We start from the raw sequence: 26,527 nt of genomic DNA on the forward strand, positions 1-26,527 counted from the left end.
CGGTAACTGCTCTCCCTCCCCTTGTTGACCTTGACCAGCCCAGAGATTATCTCCCCGGGAAAAACCCTGGAACAGGGGGAGCAGCAGAAGGGGTAAACAGACTCTTAGCCCAGGAGGCTAGAAAGATCACTAAGGAGGGTTCCTCTTGCTGTGGCCAAAGCAACCAGTGCAGGATCAGAGCTGTCCCAGACAGCCCACCTCAACAAACCTGGAGAAGATCCTGAACCCCAGAAGGGTGAAAGCCAGCAACTGCCAACAACAGGACCCCAGGCATGCCTCAGCACCCCAGTGAAAAAGGGAAGACATTAGCACAGGAAGCTGAGTTTGCCTATGCTGTAGCTCAGCAGAGGAGCCTCTGCTGTCCAGACTACCCCTCTCCCACACTTAGCAAGCTACCTCCAGGGTAACTGCAGGGAAACCCAAAAATACCTAATGGGCCTCTGCTTTCAAACACCAGGCAGCTCAGCACCAGGTAAGCTGCAGTATTTAATTTCTAGCTGAAAGAACCAAAAGCCTCAACACACAAAGCCTCAGATTTTAGGTACAGAGCTCCCTGTGCCACAGATGCACGTTAAAAGTCAGGAAAAAGGTGATTATCATGAGTAAAAAGCAAAGCAGAAAAGAAAAGACCATAGAATATTTCTACGGGGACAAGACAAAACACAAATACCAAAGAGGTCAGCATTGAGACTGTACTCCCATCTGAAACCTCAGAAGGGAATATGAACTGGTCAGAAGCACAAAGAGCCTTCTTGGAAGAACTCTGGGAGGATTTTAAAATCCAAATCAGAGAAATAGAAGAAAAACTGGCCAATGATTTTAAAAATATGAAAAAAGAATTCACTGAAGAGAACAGTTTCTTAAAAAGGAAAATTGGACAAATGGAAAAAGAAGTACAAAACCTAACTGGTGAAAATAACTCCTTAAAAGGAACAATTGGACAGATGGAAAAGGAGATGCAAAAGTTAACTGAAGAAAACAATTTGATAAAAAACAGAATCGGGCAAGTAGAAGCTAATGAATCTATGAGACATCAAGAATCAGTCAAACAGAATCTAAAGAATGAAAAGATAGAAGAAAATAAATATCTAACTGGAAAAACTGATCTGGAAAAATAGATCTAGGAGAGAAAATCTAAGGATTATTGGTCTACCAGAAAACCATGATGAAAAAAGGGCAATATCATCCAAGAAATTATCAAGGAAAATTGCCCAGAAGTCTGAGACCCAGAGGGAAAAATAGTCATCAAAAGAATCCACCATTCACCTCCTGAAAGGGACCCCAAACTAAAAACACCAAGGAATATAGTTGCCAAATTTCAGAACTATCAAGTGAAGGAGAAAATACTGCAGGCAGCCAGAAAGAAACAATCCAAATATCGAGGAGCTACAATCAGGATCACACAGGATCTTGCAGCTTCTACGTTAAAAGATCAAAGGAATTGGAATATGATATTCCATAAGGCAAAGGAGCTGGGACTACAACCAAGGATTAATTACCTAGCAAAGTTGAGCATAATATTTCAGGCAAGGGGATGGACATTCAGTGAAATAAGGGATTTCCAGACCTTCCTGCTGAAAAGGCCAGAACTCAATAGAAAATTTGATTTTCAAACAGAGGTCTCAAGAGAGGCATAAAAAGGTAAATAGGAAAAAAAAAAAACAAAAACTTACTACACAATATGAGCAAACTGCTTACATCCCTATAAGGGGAGATGATACTTGTTAGTCTTGAGAGATATATATGTATTATGAAATGTAAAAGGGATACACATAGATAGAGGAAGTGGGTATAAATTAAATGATGTTATGATAACAAATGTGATTTAAGGGTGCAAAGGGATTGTAATGGGAGATGTGAAAAGGACGCAGAAAAAAAAATAAATTCCATCAAAGGAAAAGGCACAAAAATATATTACAGTAGAGGAAAAGAGGGGAGGGAGATAAGTATTGTTTGAGAGGTACTCTCTTCTGACTGGATTCAAGGAGGGTACAACAAACTCAGTTAAGTATAGAAATACAACTAGCTCTATAGGCAATAGGAGGGGAGGGGGAAAGAAAAGGGAGAAGAGGCTAAAAGGGAAGGAAGTAGTAGTAAGGGAAAAGGAGATTAAAAGGGGGGGGGGGCTAAAGAAGGGAGGGAAGACTGAGGGAGGGGGGTGGTCAAAAATTAAAACTCTACTGAGGAGGGGAAGGGAGAAAATTGAAGCTCCCCAAAACTACTTAAGATTTCCTGTGCCACCGTCCAAAAACATAAATCCCATTCTGACATAATCCACAAAACCTCTTCCCATTTTCTTCTTGCTCTTCAAATGATCCAACTTTCAAGTAGAAGGTGTGATGAAAATATACTAACTATGTTCCAAGTCTATTTTATGGCCAGCCCTAAATATTTCCTTTCCAAATTTATCCTAGTGATACAACTTCAGCTCAACATTTTTTTTAAAAAAAATTAAGTACCTACTGTAAAAACGCCAAAGAAACAAAGACAGAAAAAACAAAATAGTCCCTGCCCTCAAGGAGCTTATATTCTCCTGAAATCCAATCATCTCAGCATAAATAACATCAATGAATAAGTTTAAACAGGGTCTCTACATCCCAAATGCAAGCCCCAGTAAGGCAACACTAATTCACCAGTTTCAGGTTTATACAGAAATCAATAACAATTGTTGAATAGCCACTACGTGAATAATACTATAAAATGTACTTTAAGGAGATTTTTTTAAAGTATGTGTGTGTACATGTATATGAGCATATTTTATATGTGTACATACACATATATACACATCACATACATACACACACACATATTCTCACCTTTAAGGAAACTAGAAGGAAAAAATACATAGAAAAGGAACAAAGAAAACAGCCTAAATTAATGCAGTACAAATGATGTACTAAGTAATTTGATCTTATAGTCTGGAAAAAAACAAGTACAAGAGAAAGGGTTCAACAGGTAGAGCAGGCAAACTCATTCAAGTCATAAAAACCCATAACTTAATTTATCACTACCAAATAGCTCACTGGAGGGTTAGATCCACAGCTCCAATATTCACAACACTTCAGAAATTCAAGACCTATGCAGGAGGGACACTGGGTCAGATCATCAAGTGTCATGTTGGCTATTAATAAGGTATCCTCACATTAAAAAAGGACATCACTAAGCAAATGAATGAAGAGTGGATTAATCTGAGTTGCTTTTAGTTAGTGGTAATGGTATATTATTTTTACCTGGCTAGTCTCCCTTATAATCAAAAGCATATTTATTAAGTGCAGAACAAATTTTTATTAAGTGCAGAACAAATTAAAGAAACTAATGAAAACATAGATTATGAAACCGGAATTACAAAACAATCTATATGACACTGTCTGTGAAAATGCCAAAACCTATCAATTTATAACATAACGGACAAGTCCTCCTCCACGGACTTCTGACAGCCTTCGGCAGTGCCTTAAAATGCTCAGTAGTACATGAAACCTCTTGTCAATTTTCAAATTTGTGAACTCTTTTATATCAGCTTCTACTACAAAGTAGTGGCCTGAAAAGAGATTTATTTGTAAAAGGTTAACTTTACAGGTAACAGTTACTAATGCACAAAATTGTAAACCTGCATTACAGTACCATTTGCTAACATAAGATGTCCAACCAGTACTCTTACAATGTTAAAAAAAAATTATCTACTGAAGTTGCATAATATTTAAAAATGTAGCAATTTAATAATATATGCATTAATTTTCCCATCAGTGTACTCTGAACAATTCATTACTGTAATTCTAAGAATAATAGTGCTGGTCTGTAAAAGATAACAAATTTTAGGAGGACTCTGACATCTAAAATAAGTTTCACTTCATTTCTCACCTGGCTGTACTGCTTTGGGACTTTTCTGACTTCTCTGCCATGCCTTGAGGAAGCTCACTATCATCATCCTGCAAGACCCCATCAACCCTGGTACTCCTCCACTTCTTCACACCTCCCAGTTCCTTTGATTCAGAGAAGGAGCCATGAACTCAAAATCCTCCATTTAAAGAGGGAGTTCAGCTCAGAACACTTCCTTTCTTACCTGGTTGAACTACTGGACGTCTCTTTTTCTCCATACTCCTGTGTCAACAAATACCTTTCCCTAACCCTCTCCTCTTGCTCCCTCCAGTTTTTAAGCTTCCTCTGTAGTCTTCTCCCATTAGAATGTAAGTTCCTTCAAGGCAAGGACCATTTTTTTTCTTTTGTATTTTTATCCTCAGTACTTAGCACAGCACTTTGGCATATAGTAGGAGCTTAATAAATGTTCATTGACTATTGATTTCTGTGGTTGTATTTATATTAATTCCATTCATTAAAGTCCTCTTCCAATGCTTCATTGTGACATGGAAATGACCCTAGTTTCCTCAAGGCTACAGTGGCAGAATTTAAAGCTCTGGCAGACCATAACACATTGAGAAGACTCAAGAGTATGGATGACAGATTGTTAGCCTAAGTTGGGAAAGACTCATCATAATAGATTGGTTACCAGGTGATGAATTTTTTTTGTCCATAGAAACTCATGAATGTGCATAAATATATACAAACAAGATAGAGTTCTGCATTAAATACCCACAGCAGTGCATATCACAAATTCCTTAAGAAATTATAATAACTATAGCTGGGATAGGCTTTCTCACTTACCTTTGGTATCCTTGGTTTCATCTTCAATGAATCTATGGTACAGATTTCTGATGGAAGAATCCATAGTTTTTTTTGGTAAATGTAGGATTCTATATTTGCTAGCCACTGCCTTGTTGATTTCTTTAATAAAATCATTAATTTGACAGCACGTCAGACGAGATTTCATATACCTAAAAACAATTAAAGGGATAAAAGTTTACACAAAATATCTCCCAAATACAATTTTATTTTCTCTGAAAAATATTTTACATTAGATCATTGAATCTGACTAGCATTAGAACAGAGAGAATTTTCTCATTTCACGTTAGTGTCCTTTTCAAAAATTCTGTACCTCTTACAAAATGAAAAGACTTATTCTTTAGCATTCTAAGATTAAATGAAGATGGTAGCCTATTAATACCTATGTTTCCTAATAAAAGTTTCTGTACATCAAAAAGAAATGGTTCTCTTTACTTATAGAACGATTTTAAATATTGTTGTTTCTACAAAACAGATTAACCTGAACATGGTATTTTTTTCTTTGTAAGTTTTTAAATGGTTCCAGGGAAAGAAAATGGTTAATAGTAAGTGCTACACCACAGTCTACACCACCACTGTCTATAAACGGTAATAGAGGGTAAAAGAAAGGCAAGAAGGGCAAAGGATACTTGTAAATTTAATGGTGTCTATAATTAGAGTTAGAAGAGCAGAAAAGAAGCAAAGGTTAAGGCTCTTCTTGGCCCTCTAGATCCCACATTCCTTTAACCATTACATCACTTTTTATCTTTTCTACTCATAAGCTGACTTTTTCCATAACTTTTTTCCTACCCATTAAAACTTGTTATGCTCTTTAGTTTCAATGCTTTATATTTTCAGTGAGTGTAACAAAAACATAACTTACAGGCTTGCTCTTGATATTCCTCTTCAAAAGATATCAGTTTTGTTTCCTCTGGTAAATGGTGAAAACTAGGTAACTGGAGTATACTTACTGTTACCTATTTGCTAAATTACTTTCAATCTCCCTCACTGCTATACTTGATCTTCCAAATATCATATACGCTACCAGTACTCCTGTTGATTTCTCCTTTTTGTCTCTCATTGGTTTACAAATAGAGCAACAAGAGAAGGAACTAAAATAAGCTAAAAGCCTCTGTTCCTATTATATTCATTAAACAAGTGATAAAATTATATTTTATCTTCTAGAAAAGATTGTGATATTAACTAGCCAAATGACCTTGAACAAAAAGGCCTCAGATTCCTGATCTGGAAAAAGAAGAGACTGAACTAGATCACTCAACATTTTTTGTTACAGAACTGTCTGGCAATCTAATGAAGTCTACAAGCCCTCTTTCTCAGAATAATATTTTTAAATACGTAAAGTAAAACATAAGGAATTACAAAGGAAACCAATTTTTTTTAAATACAGTGGTTTGCTATCATTTTTCTAATCAAGTTCATGGAACCCAGCTTAAGAATCCTGCACTAGATGATCTCCTGGGGTTTTTTTTAGTACGATGGTCACACCGCTTGGGATTATGGAAAAACTGAGATCACTTCTCAAAACATGAATGAACTCAATTTACAGAAAGATAACAAAATCAAAACAAAAACAAAATGCTGATAAAAAGGATATCTGGTCTACATCAAAGAGATATGTTGTAACTTCTGTATTGATAGCCTTTCTTATGCTTTCTTATTTAAATAAAAACACATGATTTTTAAAATACAAAACTATCAAAGATATCAACCACTTCACATTTACAAAATGAAAATTTAAAATCTTGTAATTTGTAACCATTCCTTAATATAAACAAAACTACACATTAGAAAATCTAGATTTAAAAGAGATCAATAAAATCTTAAAAAAGAAAAAAGCACCATTTTTCAACATAAAGAGGTCAAAATATATGAAGTCATTTTCAAATGAAGAAATGCACTGGAAATAAAATGGGCTCCCATTAACTGGGAAATGGCTGAACAAGCTGTGGTACATAGATGCAGTGAAACGTTATTATGCCATAAGGAATGATGCAGATGAAGTATTCACAGAAAGCTGGGAAAACCTATATGAACTGATGGAGAATGAAATGAGCAGAACCAAAACAATTCATAGTTAAGATCACAATTTATTTCTCAGTTGTGTCTGACTCTTCATGACTCCATGCCAGACCCTTTTATCCTCTATTATATCCCAAAGTCTGTCCAAGTGTTTCCCAACAAGTCTTCTATAATGTGACCAAAGTATTTAAGCTTCAGCTTCAGTATTTGACCTCCCAATAAACAGTCTGAATTAATTTCTTTGAGTATTGATTGGTTTGATCTTCTAGGTTTCTGACAGACTCTCAGGAAAATTCATAAGCACTGATTCTGCCATGCTTAGCTTTCCTTTTAGCCAAGCTATCACTGACATACAAGTGGAAAAACCACAGCTTTGACTATATGGACCTTTGTCAGCCAGACTGTTGTTGTCCTTAATAATTGAAGAGGACCAGAATGACACCATAATGTTGGGTTGTACAATGTGGCCTATGTGGCTGATCAAACTAATATGAGTTTGGAAGGCTCTACTATAGGTTGGGCACAAATTATCCATATGAACAATTGAGAAGAATATGTCTGCATTTCACATGTCTTTTTAACTTTTGCTATTCTGCTTTGCTCATACAACACAATACCTCCTTTAATGGAGGCAAGTCATACTAGACAGTCTTGTGCCATGTCCCTTAATTGGTTCCAAAGTTCCTCAGAAAGACCTTGAGAGTGTTGTTCTACCACTTGTTCTCACACTGTGTGAGAACTTGGCTTGTGCGAATTCTCCATAAAAGTCTTTTTAGGGAAATGTATGTTTCGCATTCCAACACATCCAGCCCATTGGAGTTGTGCTCTCTGAAGTAGAGTTTGAATGCTTGTTAGTTCACCTCGAAAAAGGACTTTAGAATCCAGTACCTTTATCTTGCCAGGTAATCTTCATAATCTTCCTAAGACAATTCATATGAAAGTAGCTCAATCTTCTGGCATGGTGCCAGTATACTGTCCAGGCTTCACAGGCATACAACAATGAAATCACAGCACAATGACTCTGTAGATGTTGTGTACAGAACACTGATTTGTCACAGCTTTTATTCCAAGGAGCATCTTTTGATTTTACTGACTGCAGTCACCATCTGAAATGATCTTTGAGCCCAGGAATACAAAATCTGACACTACTTCCATTTCTTCTCCCTCTATTTACCAGGAAGTGATGGGACCAGTTGCTAAGATCTTAGTTTTTGGATGTTAAACTTCAAGTCAACTTTTACTCTCATCAAGAAGCTTCTCAATCTTTCATTACTTTCTGTCATCAGAGTGGTATCTTCCACATATGTTGATATTTCTCTCCCTCCAATCTTAATTCTAGTTTTTGATTCATCCTGCCTGGCATTTTGCATGATGTACTCTGCATATAAGTTAAATAGATAAATTGATAACATACAATCTTATCATACTCCTTTTCTGATCTTAAACCTATCAGTTGTACTTCATTAAGTTCTAACTGTTGCTTCTTGGCCTGCATACAAGTTCCTCAGGAGACAGAATCTGGTACTACCATCTCTGTGAAGGCTTGCCAAATTTTGTTGTGATCCATACAAAGGCTTATAGTCAATGAAAAGTAGATATTTTTTCTGAAACTCCTTTGCTTTCTCCATAATCCAGCCGTTGTTGGAAATTTGGTCCTTAATTCCTCTGCTGCTTTGAAACCCTAACCCTCCCCTCAAAAAAGTGGGGGGGGGGGGGTGGCAGCTGGGTGATGAAATGGATAGAGCACCAGCTCTGGCCTCAGATACTCAATAGATGTGTGATCCTAGGCAAATCACTTAACCCTGATTGCTTCCAAAAAAAAACCAAAATGCACCCTGCCTTTCTGGTAAATCTCAGCTCACATACTGCTAAAGCCTAGATTGCAGAGTATTAACAATAACCTTGTAACTATGTGAAATGAATGCAGTAATTTGAACATTCTTTGGTACTGCCCATTAGGATTGCGATGTAAACTTATCTTTTCCAATCCTGTGACCACTGTTAAGTTTTCCAAACTTGCCGGCAATTTGAGTTGCAGCACTTTAACTGCATCATCTTTTAGGATTTTTAATAGCCCAGCTGGAATTCCATCACCTCCATTAGCCTAATTGCTAGCAATGCTTCTTAAGGCCCACTTGACTTCATTTTCCAGAATTTCTGTCTCTAAATCAGTAATCACACTATAGCTATTGGTAACATTAAGCTCTTTATTATATAGTTCTAGGTTTGAGGGTTTTTTTTTTACCACCTCTTCTTAATCTCTTCTATTTTTCAAGTCCCTACCATTTTTGTTTTTTATTATGCCCATTTCTGCATGACACTTTCCCTTGATATCTCTAATTTTCTTGAAAAGATCTATCTTTCCTATTCTGTTGTTTTCTTCTATTTCTTTGCATTGCTCATTTAAGAAAACTTTGTTTCTCCTTGCTATTCTCTAGAATCCTGAATTCAATTGGATTTGAATTCAATTTCCCTTTCTTCTTTATCTTTTGCATTCTTTCCTAAGTTTCATCAGTCATTTTGTTTTCTTGCTCTTCTTTTTATTTGAAATATTTTTTGTTGCTGCCTCTTATATGATATTGCAATCCTTTCTCCATAATTCTGTAGGCACTCTAACTACCAGATCTATTTCTTCAAATCTATCCCATCACTTTCACTTCATACGCATAGGGGATGGTATTTAGGTCATACCTAATCAGTCTGATGATTTTTTCCCTTCCTTCAATTTAAGTCTGAATTTTACAATAAGAAGCTCATGATCTGAGCCACAGTCCATTCCAGGTCTTGTTTTAACTATTTGAAAATTCTTGTCCTTTGGCTGCAAGGTATGTAATCAACCTGATTTTTAGCTGATCATCTGTGATAGCCAATGTGAAGAGTTGTCATTTGGGTTGTTGAAAAAGTATTATGCCCAGTGAGTTATCCTGACAAACCTCTATTAGTTTCTGCCCTGCTTCATTCTGTATGTCAAGGCCAGATTTGCCTGTTATTATAATTATCTTTTGATTTCCTATTTTAGCATTCCAATCCCCTATGATGAATGTGACATCTTTTTTTGGTGTTATTTCTAGATGTTGCAGATTTCATAGAACAGGCCTTTTCAGCATCAGTGGTTAGAGTACAGACTTGTATTACTATGATGTTGAACAGTTTACCTTGAATCTGAACAGATATGGTCTTTTTTGTGATTATATTCCAATATTGCTTTTCTCTTCCTTTTAATGACTATAAGGGCTACTCCAAAGAAAACAATCTTGAAAGTCTCCAGAATGTCAATGATGAAGCATGCTTTCTCCTCCTTGGAAGAAAGGTAATACAGATTAGAGCTAGGTGTTTTAACCTTTTCTCATCATGGACTCTTTTGGTGGTCTGGTGAAGCCTATGGACTTTTCTCATACACAGTACAAGACACAGAGGATTACAAAAATAAAATTATAACAAATGTTATCAAAATAATTTTTCAAAAAGGTCATGGATCCCAAAATGAAGAATTCTAGATTAAAAGTATATTTTCAGACATGGGCAATACGTTAATGTGTTTTTCATGACTAAACACATTTGCAAAATGGAGAACTTTTGCTGTGGGAGAGATGGTTATTAGTGAGTACTATTAGAGAAGCAAAAACAATAAATAAAATAAAAAAAATACAGGAAAATTAAAAAGTTTAGAGACACAAATAGGAAAATTTTACTAATTACATTATTAAATTTAATATATACTTAAAACTCTCTAAGTTCACATTTTCATACGGAATCCTCTTTTTTGTTTTTAGATTTGCTTGCTAATCAAATTCATGAAAAGAAAAATTTAAAAGACTCAAGAAATGTGACTCCAGCAGATATTACATATACACAATATAATAATATAATATAATATATATAATCAAATGTATAACTAAGTCAAATATATAATTTCTTTCTTAAAGAAAGCATTAAATAAAAAAATCTTGTATACTTACCCAGGCACATTATCAAATTCATCCGAAGTTAGTAGTAAAATTTCTTTAATTGGTTTTTGCTCTTTTGGGGGTTTCTTTGAGTGTTCAGATGCTGTAATTTTAACTTGCTCTTCAAGATTAACATTTGGTTCTACCACACTACAGAATAAAGGCAGAAATCATGAGAAATCAACAGGATACTAAAAGTTTACAAAGCAATATTCACAGGCAAATGTAATAAATAGGAATAAATGCCTTCTTTTATATCAAAACTCACAGAAATTGTCATGTATGTTTTTTCCATGGTTTTCCTGAAATCAGAAAAGGAATCACACAGAAGGTGGCATTTTAGCTGGAGCTTAATGCAACTAGAGTCCAGGAGGTGAAAGTTAGCAGGAAGTTTATTTCAGTCACGTACAAAGGCAAGGAGGTAGAAGGTGGAATGTTACATGTGAAGAGCAGCAAACAGATGAGTTTAGCTGGAATACAGTGTGTGTGAAGAGGAATAAGATGAAAAAACTCTGGAAAAAATAGGAGAGATCCATATCACAGAAGACTTTAAAAACCAAAGAGCAGTGATTTTATTTTTTCTCTGAGGCAAGAGAGAGTTATTGAAGATTCCCAAGCAGAGGCATGATTTGGCCAGACAACGCATCAGGAATAGAAAGTTGGTAGCTATCTAAAAGATGATTTAGAAAGGAAAGGGGCTGGAGGCAGGGAACTCAAACAGATGGTTAAAATATTCTGGACAAGAGATGGTGAGAGTCTGAGAGAGGGTGGTGGTCATGCTGAGTGGAGAGACAGGGATGGATCCAAGAGATATTGTAAAGGTGATATTTTCAAGATTTTAAAACTGACTAAATATAAGTAGTAAGGAAGAGAGAAGAGTTGAGAATGACTCAAGCTATAAAGCTGGATGAGTGGAAGGACATTGGTACCTTCAACTGAGATAGGGAAGTTATGAAGAGAGAGAACTGGAAGAAGGTAACAGATTCTCTTTTGGACATGTTATATTGGAGACACCAATGGGATACGAAATGGAAATTTCCAGGAGACAGTTGGTAATGAGGGACTGGAGTACAGTAGAGAGATGAAAAATAGAGAAAGAGAGGTTGGTCAACAGTGTCAAACATTTACAAAGAGATCAAGAAAGTAAAGGATTTACAAAAGATCAATAGTTTTTGCAATGAAAGCAATCCTTAGAACATTGGAAAAAAGCAATTTCATTTGATGACTGGGTAAAAAACTATAATGAAAGAGAAGTGAAGTGAAGAAATTTAGGCAAAGAATAAGCTCTAAGCCATTGGACTGCTTCTTATTTTACATTTTTAAATACCAGGTAATAATAATTTCTCAATGAGTAGAAATGTGCTTACCAGCTCTGGACTACTTTGGGCAAATGGGGAGGAATATTTTCCGCAAGGTTACGTATTTCTTTGTAATTTCTATCAAGGGACTCTTGTAACTCCTGAGGAAAAACAAGTTCTGTATTTTTGTATTTAAAAGTTATTTTAAGTAGCATTCTATAAATATTCATCACAATAAAAATATATTAGGCTAGCTAGACAATATTAAAGTATGACCATGGACTTGAATTTTCAGGATACTGAATCATTCATGAGTTACTGTATGAATATAACAACTTAAAATTGGCTTGTATTCTGAATTTGTTCTTGGATTGTATTTTATCTTCCCCCAATGGACTTTTCATAGAACATTTCCTATCATTACATGATAGTGTATCATTTTTAAAACTGAGTATATTTTTTTCAAAACTAAAACGGTTCTAAAATTTACCAGCAGAGAAAACTGTACCTGGGCATTTAATGCTGCCCAATACTATTCATATTTACCAGAATCATAGATAGTCCTAATGCATCAGTGACTCAGAATAAAAGAAAGTTATTCTCATAAACTTACAGTTATGTAGTAATTAAGTTTTACAAAATGATTCCCAAAAAATAATGCTAAGATAAGTAGCTTACATTATTCTCATATTTTATAGATGAGGAAACTAAGGCTAAATTAAATAATTTGGTCAAAGAGCCATTAAACATCAGAGCAAGAATTCAACCCTGAAACTCTTAATACCAAATCCAGTGCTATTTAATTTTCCATTTAAATTGCTTAACTATACTCATTCTTTTAGGCTTACTTGATTCAACTTATGACTCTGGCCTCATGTTTATTTGTATAAAAAAATATGCTGCTTCTTTGGAGTCATATCATCTACCTCCCAACAATACCAAATTTCACAGATAGGGATTTAATGCCAAGTTCCATATTCCCTACCCAAGGTTCACGCTTTAATCTATACATTACTGGCCTACGGTGTCTTTAAACTATTAAAATTAGAACATTTGAGACTATTAACCCAGACAGCTATTTCTAATGTGATGTTTATTAAAAACTTAGTAACTACTTACTATGTATAATATACTGTTAGGCACACAGAAATGTTCTTCTGAAGAGATCAATGAGCTTCACAAGTGTTTCATTTATTCTCATTAAAAATCTTATAAGGTATGCACTGTTATTTCTATTTCCAGAGACTAAAAATCTTGATAAGAATATTTTGCCTGGCTGAATTTAGTCAGTTCAACCCCCACCCTCTCATTTTCCTGAGGAGGAAAGTGACTCAGAAAAAGCAAATGACACTGCTAGTTAAAGAAATGAGAACAGAACCTAGCTCTCCCAAATCCTAGTTTAGTCCTTTCCCTATTTTTCTACTTCCTAGTTTATCTATTTAAACTATTTTACCTTACAGAAAGAAGTTAAAACAAAAGTCATTTACTTGGAAGATCAAAAAGTCCTTAAAAGCACAAAGTACAAAGGTACAAAATGAAGAATTGCTTTCCTAAGACACAAGCAGAAAAAGAAATAGAATCTAGAAGCCCTTTACTCTCTGGTTTCAGAGATGCACCTGCCACAAGCAAAAGAGAGACTGATTCTCACAGAAACTATAAAAAGTACACATCACATGCCCTTGCACAGAATCTAAGAGTAGAGATAACTTTTTTCCTTTCTCTATTTTGCTTCTTTGACTACAGCATACAGTATATTTCTGGATATACTGTAGGGTCTGGAAGATTAGTCTTTAATGAAGCCTGATACTAAATGAAGCTAATTGGCTATGAACACTGAGACATTCTTTTGTCAAGCAGGGTGCAATCAAAGAGAAAAGTGGGACTTTTTTTATTGGGTTTTCTTAACTCCCTAACCTGCTTGCCCTCCCAGACAGACAACCATGAAAGATGGCTGATGGGCACATAGGACACAGAGTTTATGGGTGCTGATACACAGAAAAGAAGTCATTAAAGCTGAAAATTAGTCTCTTTACCTCCTAGGTGACCAAGAATAGGTCATGACATTGCTTTAAGTTTCAGGTTGCCTCAATAGTAAAATGAATGGGTTAGACTAGTTACAGTCCCTTACAGTGACAACATTGTATTGGATTTTCTGGCTTTCAAACCAAGTTTAGATTATATTAATTTATAAGCTTATCTTAATGTATTTAAATAACCTCATTCAAACTAGTAGATGAGCTGATATTTTTTTTACAAAAAGCTTCAAAAGGATAAAGTTCTGATACTTGATTTAGCCTTAATATTAATTCAGTACACAATTTTCCCATGAAAAACTGTAAATAAAGTTCTCTTCCACTTGAAAAATAGCTACTTCCCTTTAGTTAGCTAGCTTTATCTTTAAAACTTGAACTCTCTAATACTTGAAACGTTGAAAACATAGCAAACCATTTCTCAAGGGAGGATTTTGGGGGGAGGAGCAAAACACACACACATATATACATACATTTATACACACACACAGAGGTTTGGGGAATATGGTCCACTGAGAGTAAAAATTCTGTAATTTTTCAGCCATACAAACAAAAACCCACTACAAACTTATAATTCAAGTACACTGCTGGTTTGTGATAATATAATGAGTTCCATCATTCTGAGATGCTGCTTTTGAAACTTTAGAATTATTTTTCCTTTGCAAAAGACAAAAATTTCGGTTACCCTAAGTGAATTCCTGATATGTTCCTGATATTGAAGCTCCAACTCCAACTTGTTTAAAAGGTCATTTAGAAGAGTCATTTCATTTCTAATTTTCCAAAATGCAGTTTTTAAGGCTGGATCTTGTCCTATTGAACGTAAAAATAAAATGCAATTAAGAGACACTGATAAAATCTCCAGATTAATTATTTTAAAGAAGTAATACCGATAACCTTCCTATACAACAACAACAGGAAAAGTATACTTTTTGTCTTTGTATGCTCCAATACCTACCACCCCAACTGGCACACACTGGCGCTTTAAAAAGGTTTGCTTAACTGAAATTCTGACTTGCTTCTCTGTACTTCCGTTACATTTCAGAACCAAAAATGCAACGTATTTGAAGGTTACTGGTTTCATGCTTTGTGTTCTTCTGAGAGACGGGTAAATGAATAAATCTAGGAAGAACAATGCCCGAGACTAATGTGAAAATGTTTAATAAGAATTATACGTACAGCCTTATTCCCCGTCTCAGGGAGGGGGAAGGGGAGGAAAACTTAAAACTCAAAAGCTTATAGAGTGTTGAAAACTAAAATTAATTTTAAAAAGAGTAACGTTCACCTTGAACTACTTCAACCAGCATCACTCCAGCAGCTTACCTATGTTTTTTAATTGCAGAATTATCTTAACATGGGAAATTTTCTCATTGATATGCGAGCACAAGTCTTCCAGCTCTGCCCCAGCCATGCGTTACGCCTCCTTGAGGGAAGACGCAGTCTAGCTTTCCCTACAAAAGACATTAAGGACGGGCACGTCACCATCTGGATACACGGAAACGAGGAGGGGCTCCAGACAGTTTCCAAAGGTCAGCCAAGGAGCAAGAGGAAGGCGCAGTTCGTTAAGAACTCGGTGACGCCACCCAGCAGGTTTGGCTCAGCCCCTGCCCCTCCCCCTCCTCCGCCCAGAGCAGGCTCAGCGGGTGCCGCTCCCAGCTGGGCTCGGGGAGGCAGCGAGGCGGGGCAGGGGCCGAGGAGGCGCAAAGCACCACGGGTTACAAAGCTCAGGGTCACGCGCCGGTCACGGGGGCGCCGGTCACGGGGGCGCCACTTCGGGGGCTCGAGGCCGGCAGCGGAGCTCAAACCCAGCCCGGTGGGACGGAGGGAGAAATCACGAGCTAACGGTCACCCGCCAACAAACCGCCCCTTTCGCCCCCGGACTCGCCCGCATTCCAGCCCATCACAGGCCACCTTCCCCCCGCCCCCAACTCCAGGAGCCGACGGAGTGGACTCACGTACGCCCGAGTCCACAAGCTACACTGAACCGACCTCGCCGGCACTAAAAACAGCTGGCTAGGGAGGCCTCCTTAAATAACTGTGCGCCTCGTCGGCGCAGGGCGCAGGCGCGAACCATCCCTCGCGAGAGGCGCGAGCAGAGGGACGGGTGCGTCCGCGCGCGCATGCGCGTGCCCACCTTTGCCAGACCCTAGTCTAAGTAGGAGGGCGGGGAGGGGAAGGAGGATTGAGGATGAGGCAGGTGGGAGCCGTGATGTCAGAGCTGACTCTTGGTGCCCCGGGCATGCTCAGTGTTTGGAGACAGGGTTGATTTGCCCATTCTGACCCCTACCCACCTGAAACTGGTTGCATTAGTCAGCCAGAGATGGAAGCCTTGCCTACAGCTGGCTTCTTGCCCCAGCTAAAATCCCGCCTCGTGCAAGAAGCCCTTCCTGGCCTCAGTTAATGCCAGCCCTTTCACTCCGCGGCCTACGTCCCGTTATCCTGCTTGTTGTTCCCCAGTTAGCCTGTGAGCTCCTGGAGAGCAGGCAGTGCCCGGCTAGGTGCGGGCTGGCGCTTCATAAAAGCTCTCCTTCGGGGCTCCCCCGAACCACCGCCCATCGGTCCTCAGCCCCCTCCCCCCCGGGGGCTCTGCTTGTTTTTCAAAGGAGAAAATGTTGGAGTTGTGGGAGCGACAAGCAAGGGGCGTTGTGAGGCTGCCTGCAGTTTGCCAGGCCCCGTGCTAAGCCCTGGGGCTGCAAACCAACCTGCCCTCCAGGAGGGAGAAAACACAGGAGGGAAGTGAGAAGGCTGGGGGGAGGGGAGGGGAGGCACAGGGTGGTTCAGTCAGGGCAGCCGAGGTTTGGAGTTCATGGCACCCCCACCCCCACCCCCAGGCTTACAGACTTACTGGGTGCTGAGGTCATTCCAATAGTGAGCTTGCTGCGGGATGGTGAAAAAGTCCAAGAATTCCCGGAGGAGCGCAGTGTACCTATACACACGCACACAGAGACACCCTTAACTTTAGTCTGCATTGCTCACGCTCCCTTAAGTCCCGACGATCCACAGAGCCACAAGTGAAGGTCTAATCTATAATCTGTAGCTTTTTTTGAAGTGCAGGCGCTCAGGCTGCAAGCTCGAGAGCTCCGATACAAGCGTGCGGGCAGCTGGGCTCCGCAGGGGGCAGAGCTGCGGCGTCCCGACTTCAGCCGCCACGGCAAGTCCCGGAATTCTTCTTTGCCTCAGGGTCCTCATCTCCAGAAAGGAGCTGCAGAAGGTGACGGCAAACTGCCCTAGAGAACCCCAGATGGGGTCAGGAAGAGTCAGGCGCACCAGCTTGTCGGAGCTGTCCTCAGCACTCCTGTCACAAGGGACCTCGGGGACCGTCCGTTCCCATCTGTAACTGGCCAGGAACTCCGTCTTCAACATCTGTTTTATTTATTTGTTAAATATTTCTGAATTCCATGTAAAAACTTTGTAACGATTGTCTTTTTTAGTTTTGAACTCCAAATTCTCTTCCTCCCTTCCACCCATCCCTGCTCCTTGAGAAAGCCATTTGATTTTCATGAATACATATGAGGTCTTGCAAGATACCTCTAAAGATGGGTAGCATTCTTCATCATGGGTCCTTTGGCACTGTCTTGATAAGGGTAGCTAAATCTTTCACGCTTGATCATCCTTCCAATAGGAGTGTTACTGTGTTCAGTGTTCTGATTCTGTTCACTTCATTTTTCATGAGTTCATACATGTCTTCCCAAGTTTTCTTTGGAATCATCCTGTTCTATCATTTCTTACAGCCCAGTAGTATTCCATCACAGTCATATGCCACAACTTGGTCAGCCATTTCCAGCTGATGGGCATCTCCTCAATTTAGAATTCCACAAAAAGAGCTGCTGTAAATATTTTTGTACAAATAGTTCCATTTCCCTTTTATTTGATCTTTTTTTGGGATGCAGACAGAATAGTGGTATTTCTGAGTCAAAGGGTATGCACAGTTTTTAACCCTTTGAGCTTAGTTCCAAGTTGTTCTGAAGAATGGTCAGATCAGTTCACAACTCCACCAACGGTGCATTAGTGTCTATTTTTCCACATCCTCTCAAGCAATTTGTCATTTTCATTTCCTTTCATGTTACCCTGGCTGATAAATGTGAGGTAGTACCTCAGAGTTGTTTCAATTTGCATTTCTCTAATCAATAGTGATTTAGAACATTTTTTCATATGACTTGATAGCTTTGATTTCTTCTGAAACCTACCAGTTCATATCATTTATTTATCAGTTGGGGAATGGCTCTTATTTTTATAAATTTGGCTCAGTTCCCCATATATTTGAGAAATGAGACTCCTATCAGGCATGGTCACATCTACACTTAAATATATTCTGGCCTTTTGGTCTGAACTGTAGCAAGGGGCTTTGCAGAAAGCAATGAGTTCCCCAGCTTTCAGCCCTCTCTCACAGGTTTTCTTCCTCCAACTCCAAAAAATCGTCCTCTGTAACCCTGACAGAACAGGCCTTCTCCTTACTTCCAAGCACTTCCTGGCCAGTGGCGCTGCCAAGACTGTAGTGGGACCCAAAGAGAGAATCAAGCTACTATTGCAAGAGCAGCATGAGAGTAAACAAATTGCTGCAGATAGGCAGTACAATGGCATAACTTATTGTATAGTCCAAATTCTAAAGAAAAGGGAGAGTTTTCCTTTCGTCAGGGTAACTTAGCAAAACTCAGCTATTTCCCCACCCAAGGAACTTTGCCTTTAAGAATAAGTATAAGCAGGTGTTTTGGGGAAGAGTGAACAATTTTGGAAGTGTTTTGCTGGCAGTCTTGCCTCTGGTGGTGCAGTGGAGCCACTTCTATCTACTTTGTCTACCCCTTGGATTTTGTGAGAACACTCTTGGCAGCTGATGTTAGAAAATCTGGCACTGAGAAAAAATTCAAAGACCTGGGAGACTGCCTTGTGAAAATCACTAAATCTCATAGAATTTGTGGCCTATATCAAGGTTTTAATGTCTCAGTGCAGGGTATCATTATCTATAGAGTAGTCTACTTTGGAATCTATGAAAAAGCAAAAGGTATGCTCCCAGAACCGAAGAGCACTCACACTGTGATAAGTTGGATGATTGCACAAACAGTGCTATAGCAGGTGGGGTTTCATATCCCTTTGATACAGTAAGGTGGTGAATGATGGTTCAGTCTGGACAAAAGGGAGCTGACATCACATGATCTGGGATGTGTGTTCGTCCTTTGTTGTGAAGAAGATTATGCCATCAGAGAAATGATGACATGATTTGCACTTGACTTTGTTTTGAGTGAGGGAGGACCGTGCAGGTCACCAGCCTCATTTCTCCTCCAGAGCCATCTGAATCCAGCGACCAGATATTCATCAGGAATGACTGGAGATGACCCAGAATGAGGTAATTGGGGTTAAGTGACTTGCCCAAGGTCACACAGCTAGTGAATGTCAAGTGTCTGAGGTGAGATTTGAACTCAGGTCCTTCTGACTCCTGCACTGGTGCTCTATCCACTGCACCACCTAGCTGTCCCTGCACTGGGACTGCTGGAGGAAGATTGTTAAAGATGAGGACGGCAAAGCTTTCTTCAAGGGTGTCTGGTCCAATGTTCTTAGAGAGATCGGCAGAACTTTCATGCTTATCCTGTATGATGAACTGAAGAAAGTATTCTAGGTACATCCTAACTAAAAATGGAAACAGTGAATATAGACCATGTAGAATACTAATTCATACTTAGCATTTTGGATCACTGACCTTCAAGAAATTCTTATTATCTTTTTATCCAGGTCAGATTTTTTTTTATCCGGGCCAGTGTTTATAGAGGAGGCAGGAAAAGCTCTTAGAAAAAAGGACTCATTTATTGTGATCCATTATTCACACAGTGGAACTAATGATGATTCAGTATATTGATTCTATTGGTTTTGGGGGAAGTAACAGTTACTGTGGGTCCAAGGAGGCAGATCAACTTGGACCATCTAGTTTAAATGCTCTTTTGTAGGACCATAACTTTGTGTTTAGGTTTATTTGTTTTAAATCATGTCTTCCATTTGTACTTAAGCACTATATATGCTGTTTTGCACAGCTGACTCTTTGGCAGTTATGATTATCTGTGTTGGGCATTCTGCTATAAAAACAATAAATATACAGAAGACTCAAAAATAAAATAAAGAAAGAAACATTCTGGTGGTGGTAGTATGAAACCTGAATTAGAGAATGAAATTACAAACTGACTAACCTTGAACAAAGATTTTGGTTGGGCTCATTCCTCCAGTGATCAACCCTTTTCCAAAGATCAGTACTGAACCTCTTTACCTTTATGGCAGCGCTCCGAGATAGCATCTCCTCACACAGTTTCAAAAGGCCACCTTGTATCAGGGCAGTCATACCCTATCACAGCTCCTTCTGAAATGCAAAATTCCCAAATCTTTCATTATTTTCTGTCTCTGATTTGAAGAGTGTGGGTGAAGATTAGAGGTTGTAGAAGCTATGGGATATGCTAGGGTCTACCTCTGTCTAGTTCTTTCCTAAAGGAACTCATAAGGGGCTTTGTAGCAATGGCAAAAACTGAAAGTCTTGTAACAAGGGTCTTGAAATTAAATGATCACCTGAGAAAGGCATAGAATTCCCAAAAGATTACAAAATCATTGAAGAGACTACCAAATTTGAACATGAGTTTGGATCTCTTGATGGAAAAAATGTGGAACTCAGTCAAATGTACAAGAATACAACTCATTCCCCTATTGATAAATGGTCAAAGGATATGAACATGCAGTTTTCAGAAGAAGAAATTAAAGCTATCTATAGTCATATGAAAAAATGCTCACTATTGATTAGAGAGATGTAAATCAAAACAACTCTGAGATACCACATCACACTTATCAGGTTGTCTAAAATAACAAAACAGGAAGATGATAAATGTTGGAGAAGATGTGGGAGAGTTGGAACACTAATTCATTGTTGGTGGAGCTGTGAGCTGATCCAACCATTCTAGAGAGCAGTTTAGAACTATGCCCAAAGGGCTACAAAAATGTGCATACCCTTTGACCCAGCAATACCACTTCTAGAACTGTATCCCCAAGAGATCATAAAAATGGGAAAGGGTCCCACATGTACAAAAATATTTATAGCAGCTCTCTTTGTGGTGGCCAAAAACTGGAAATCAAGGGGATGCCCATCAGTTGGGTAATGGCTGAATAAATTGTGGTATATGAATGTAATGGAGTATTATTGTGCTATGAGAAATGATGAATGGGAAGACTTCAGAGAGGCCTGGAAAGACCTATATAAACTGATGCTGAGTGAAAGGAGCAGAACAGGAGAACTTTGTACACAACAACAACCACAATGTACAAGGAATTTTTCTGGTAAACAGTACTTCATTGCAAGGTAAGGACCTAAAAAATTCCCAATGGTCTTTTGAGGCAAAATGCCTTTCACATCCAGAGAAAGAACTATGGAATTTGATCGCAGAATGAAGCAGACCATTTTCTTTTGTATTATGTTTTGTTTTGTTTTATGATTTCTCCCATTCATCGTAGTTCTTCTATGCAACATGACTAAGGTAAAAATGTATTTAATAAGAATGTATGTGTAGAACCTATATAAAATTGTATGCTGTGGGGAAGGAGGAGGAAAGAAGGGGGAAAGGAGGGGGAGGGAGGGGAAAAAATCTAAGATACATGGAAGTGATTGTAGAATACTGAAAACAAAATAATTTTTTTAAAAATGTGAACAGTTTTAGGAAACATAATGTTATTGCTTGGGATATTACTTTGTCAAATATTGGGGGGAAAATTTCATCAGAAAAAAAAGTAAATCCAAAAAGTAAAAAAATGTGGTGAGAAAGGCAAGAAGAAGCTTCCTGTCTCTAACCCCAACAAGTCAAGGTGTCTAAGACAGCAAGAAAACATGAAAGATCTTCAGAATCTGAAGAAAATCCTTCTGTTGTAGAAATTACGTAGAAGGAGGGAAAGGTTAACACTAATAACTGGCTTAAAGTTAAAGAATACAAAAGTGATCATTCAGAGGAAAGGAGAGTCAAAGAGGTGGTCAAGAGTCTAAGGACAGAATGAAAAGCTAGCTAGCTAGAGAGCCATGAAAAAAGAGCCCCTGATCTGCTTTTATTTCCTGTAGTCACTAACAAGGAACACAAAGTCAAATTTCTGGTCAATAAGTATATGAGTCTACAAAACAAGTCCTCTAGAGTCTTAGCATGGAAAAACCTCAAGATGTCCAAACCTAAGAGATATGAGATTCCACACTGTCTTTTGGATAATATAATATTGATATTATAATTATAATCTTAATACAATTATGAACAAGTTTATAATAAGAAGAAATGGAAGACCTGGCCTATAAAAAGCCTACAGTTGCTGGGCTGCACAAAATACACCTGATCCCCTAAAAATAAACCCTCTCCAGTCTCCAGAACTTTAGGTACACCCCCACATAAACCAAATGATCAACCTGAAGTACTAGTTGAAAAGATAAAGATCCCTTCACTAGAAGAGTTCACTGAAGTTCCATAGCCAAAATTTTTGCCTGAGATCTACTTAACATCTTCTCTTCCTTCCCTTATGTTATGAAATCTAAGGCACCAATAGCTGAGGTCTGGCACCACTGCCTAGGACATGATGCTGGTCAATTCACTGGCCTAATCTGAATCTGAAAATTCACATTTACTAGGGATCTAAAATGGCTCATCTTCCAAAGGTGCTTTCCTTACACAAACAGTGTGTTCATGTACTTCAAAATAATATTTACTTACTCCATCAAGTTGAATGTGTTTCGTTTGACATCCTTGAACCTCTGTTGGAATGCTTGTAATGGTAAAGGAATTTGAAGATCTTCCTGCTCCTTAATAGGCCCATGTGACCTGCTTTGAACTTTGGCGTAGCCCACAGCTTGAGTCACAGTGGCATGGTGGAAGGAGCTTGCCAAATGGGTGGAGCAGGGAGAGTGAGGTAGAGCTGGGAGAAAGAGAGGCCAGCTAGTGTGAGAGAGGGTGGAATTTTGCCTAGGGGAGCTTGTTGTGGGGAGGCCTAATATAGAAAAGGCCTGGGGATAGTGGTGCACTCTTTATTGGTAATGAAAACTTCGTTGTTACCATGGTGGAATTGGCTTTCTGGCATCTGAATAAATATTTTGGTTTCGTCTTTGAGGAAGAGAATTTATATTTTGTGAATTTACCGTGGAAATACACATGCATATCCACAGAAGCTGTTGTGGGTATCCCATTGGTGTTACAATGCTATACCTTTAAATAGTTGTCTCAAGTAGAGAATTATAATCCAACCTTTATTGAACTGGTAGATCATTTGCAGAAAATGTGTGGCCAGAGAGAATTTTAAAATGAACAGCTTCAGGACAATGAAATCCCTTTTTTTTTATTTTTTTATTTTTTAGGACAATTAAGGACTTGCCCAGGGTTACACAGCTAGTAAGTGTCTGAGACCAAATTTAAACTCAGGTCCTCTTGACTCCAAGGCCAGTGCTCTATCCACTGTACCAGCCAACTACCCCAATGATGAAATCAAGGTATTAAATGCATTAAGATTTTATAATAAGAAAGAACAAAAATTAAATAATGCAAGAGCATTATTTTGATCCAGTCTGAAAAACCTAGAGTGCTTCCAATGACCTATTTACACACATGGCAATGCCTTCTAAAAAACTCAGACACAGAATGTTTCTTTTTGAAAGGGGACAGTTCTTTATGTAAGCAGAGATCTACTAATATAGGACAGACTAGGGATGTCTCAGTGAGACTGTTACTCTTTACATAGGTCCTGATGAATGCAAATGATGAATCCTGTGAAATGATTGCATTATTTGAATTTCCATTGGGTTGGAACCAATTAACATATTTTACATGATTATTACTTTAAATAGTGCAAGTTTAAAAACATGCAACCACTACTGGTAAATTCTGGATACAGAAATGTTCCTGGGGGCAGTTGTCCTCAGAGCACCAGTCTCTAATACCAGGTTCAGATATGACAGTTATAAATCTCAATGTCCTTTCTTCCTCAGAAACCATAGATGGGGATCTCCTGTTCAAGTGAGCATTCCTCACTTTTTCAAGAATGAATGAATGCAAAAAGAACATTTATTAAGCACTCTGTGCAAGCACAGTGCTAAGCTGAGAATATACTCCCTGCCTTCATAGGGCTTTTATCAAATAGAGACAGCTCATATAGGGGAATGGTAGCCCGGAAAGGGAGATTTTGTCTGGTAACTCACAGGGATGATGAACAGAACAATGGAGGATTTATTGACAAGAGCTGAGAGAGCCCCTCAATTTCTCCCTAACATTTTGTCTGGGGGTGGGGCTTCTTTAAAAGAAGAAAATAATATATCTCTATGCATAGAGATATATACTTTTCTTCATATATATGCATACATACATATATATATATATATATAGTACTATTATTATAATGTTGAGGAGTTTGCTTCAGGGTCATCATTCTGAATTTAAAGGAGCATAGTAAAGAACTCTAGATGTAGGAGGTGTAGGAGACTGGGTAAAATGTGTTTAGGATATCCCTTGAAAGTTGCCCTTTTAATCAACTTCTGGTAACTTGCTTTCTTGTAATTCAGTACTCTCTTCTAAAAGCCTAGTGTAGAGATAATTCCAATGAAAGATTAGGATAAGTGGTCCTAATTGTGTTTCTTAAAATTACTATTACTCTGGTCAATCTGGTCTACAGTTTACATTTTATCATTGTGGATACTAACTACAACTTTAATAATTAATCTTTTATTGTGGTAGAAGTTTTCTATTCTTGTGATAGGTATCAAGAATATTACCATATAATTGATCCTTACTTCCTTGACACACAGATCCCCACATCTTTAGGACTGTACGTAATAGATTTAGAGTAGGAAAGGACCTTAGAAGTCTTCTAGTTCAATGCTCTTTATTACAGTGAAGAAACTGAGGCCTAAAGAGTGGAATGAACTTTTCCAAAGTCATGAAGCTAGTTAGTGGCAGAGCTGGCACTTGAATCAGAATCTCTGTTGATGTCTCTCTTTATCTTGTTTCATAGTCATTTGGGTGCATGTTCTTCTCTGTACTTACCCCCTGCTCCCCAGCTTTGTTGGATTATAAATATCAAAACAGTTTCAGTGTTGTATCACAGAACCTTGCCAATTCTAGCTAATCAACATTTGTTGAATTTTTGTCACTTCCAGTCCTAAATCCTACGTAGTCCTTAAATCAGAGATTTAAGAATAAGGCTCCCAAGTACACTTTGGATGATTTTCTCAATCTTTTGTCTTGCTGAATTCCACAGTAACATGGCCAGGATATGAAACCCTCAAAAATAGAAAAATAGGCAGACACCCTGGGGTAAGATCTAGGGAAGTTATCTGTATCAGAGCAGTCCACTTTGATTTGCAACAGTGAAATAGGGGAAATCATTGCCATTTGGCATTCAGTCAAATAAGATCTGATTCCCGTCTCCCATCACAGGCAGATTCAAGCAATTGGTCATTAGACTTGTCCCTGCCCCACTTCTATACACAGTTTAATAGCCCTGGGTATAGAAGATTTCAAGTATAAAAGATTTTATAAAAGGGGGAAGGTGTTAAAAGGAAGACTTGTCAAAGTAGATGTCTACCACAAATAAGACCAGGCACCAAAACATCAGATTTGGGGAAAGGGAGACCACCATAGTCCTGGTACATGTATACTTTCTAAGCATTCCACATTTTAATTTATTTCCCTCAAAGTAAAAAAAAAAAGTATTAGTTATCTGAAGGATGTTGTTTAAAAGAACATATAATGCCTTGTACATAATAGTGAATGAACTTTAAGAAGAGAGATATATCTAGATTGTAGGAAAGAAAGTAATGGTAATTCAAGTATAGAAATAGCATGTGAATCACTTAAGTTTAAAAGGGTGGAAAAGTAGATAAGTGGTTGGTTTAATAATATGCTCATTCATATTTGGTTTTTTTAGGGAGTAGGTGGCTGATGGGGTTACGTGGGGGAGACTATCAAAATCATAATCATACTATTGGAAATCATTGGAATCATATCTGTCAAAAGAAAGTAGAAGAGTGTAGAGATTTTAAAAAGCCACTTCAGAGGTCTGGAGATTTTTTAAGAAATAAAAAAGATACTGAAGACATTAAAAAAGATAAAATCAGATACTTATGATGAAGAACAGAAACAGGATGGGAACTTTATTCAATATACGTAAAATATGCTTCAAATATGCCTCAATTCCACATTATGACCTGTTCAGGGTTGAAAAAAGGAAATAGCTAGTGTGGAAAGATAAACAGGTCTAGAGACAGAAAAGTAGAGACAGAAGGGAAGAGGAAAAGGAAAATGGACTCATAGTGAAGGAATTGGTTGTGGAAATACTGATAAACCATCTTGACGCATAAAGTAACTGGATGAGTCTGTACTGTCACTGTCCTTTAAAGTGCTAATTAGATGACCAATCACCATTGATAGCTTTTCAGCTGCTATTTATACTTAAACCTTCGGACATTTTGCCCTAATTAGCAAAGCCACAACTGCATAGCAAGGGGGAAATTATTTTCCTGTGCTCTAGCAGCAGTGAAAAGAACAATATTGCCTCTGGCCTGATAATATCAAGCCAGGAG

At 38.1% G+C, this 26,527-nt stretch overlaps 1 protein-coding gene and 1 long non-coding RNA gene across 4 annotated transcripts; one reads left to right on the forward strand and one right to left on the reverse strand.

The window, feature by feature from the left end:
• Positions 1 to 3,261: 3,261 nt before the first annotated feature.
• LOC140502850 (SKA complex subunit 1-like) lies at positions 3,262 to 17,168 on the reverse strand. 3 transcript variants are annotated; one of them, XM_072606903.1, is made up of 7 exons: positions 16,814 to 17,168; positions 15,292 to 15,419; positions 14,657 to 14,781; positions 12,011 to 12,102; positions 10,656 to 10,793; positions 4,660 to 4,829; positions 3,262 to 3,538 (listed from the first exon to the last, which is right to left on the reverse strand). In XM_072606903.1, the coding sequence occupies exons 2-7, from the start codon at positions 15,377 to 15,379 to the stop codon at positions 3,390 to 3,392; spliced, it is 762 nt and encodes a 253-aa protein (XP_072463004.1). In that variant the 5' UTR covers positions 15,380 to 15,419; positions 16,814 to 17,168; the 3' UTR covers positions 3,262 to 3,389. The 3 variants fall into 3 exon arrangements, with proteins under 3 accessions (XP_072463004.1, XP_072463003.1, XP_072463002.1); XM_072606902.1 differs by lacking the exon at positions 16,814 to 17,168 and adding an exon at positions 15,928 to 16,125; XM_072606901.1 differs by lacking the exon at positions 16,814 to 17,168 and adding an exon at positions 15,924 to 16,125.
• On the forward strand, positions 16,105 to 17,503 carry LOC140502851 (uncharacterized). The gene is made up of 2 exons (XR_011966596.1): positions 16,105 to 16,704; positions 17,149 to 17,503. It is a non-coding gene; the product is annotated as an uncharacterized lncRNA (long non-coding RNA).
• Positions 17,504 to 26,527: the final 9,024 nt, after the last annotated feature.

Source organism: Notamacropus eugenii, chromosome 4, assembly GCF_028372415.1.
Source record: "Notamacropus eugenii isolate mMacEug1 chromosome 4, mMacEug1.pri_v2, whole genome shotgun sequence".
Taxonomy (NCBI): domain Eukaryota; kingdom Metazoa; phylum Chordata; class Mammalia; order Diprotodontia; family Macropodidae; genus Notamacropus; species Notamacropus eugenii.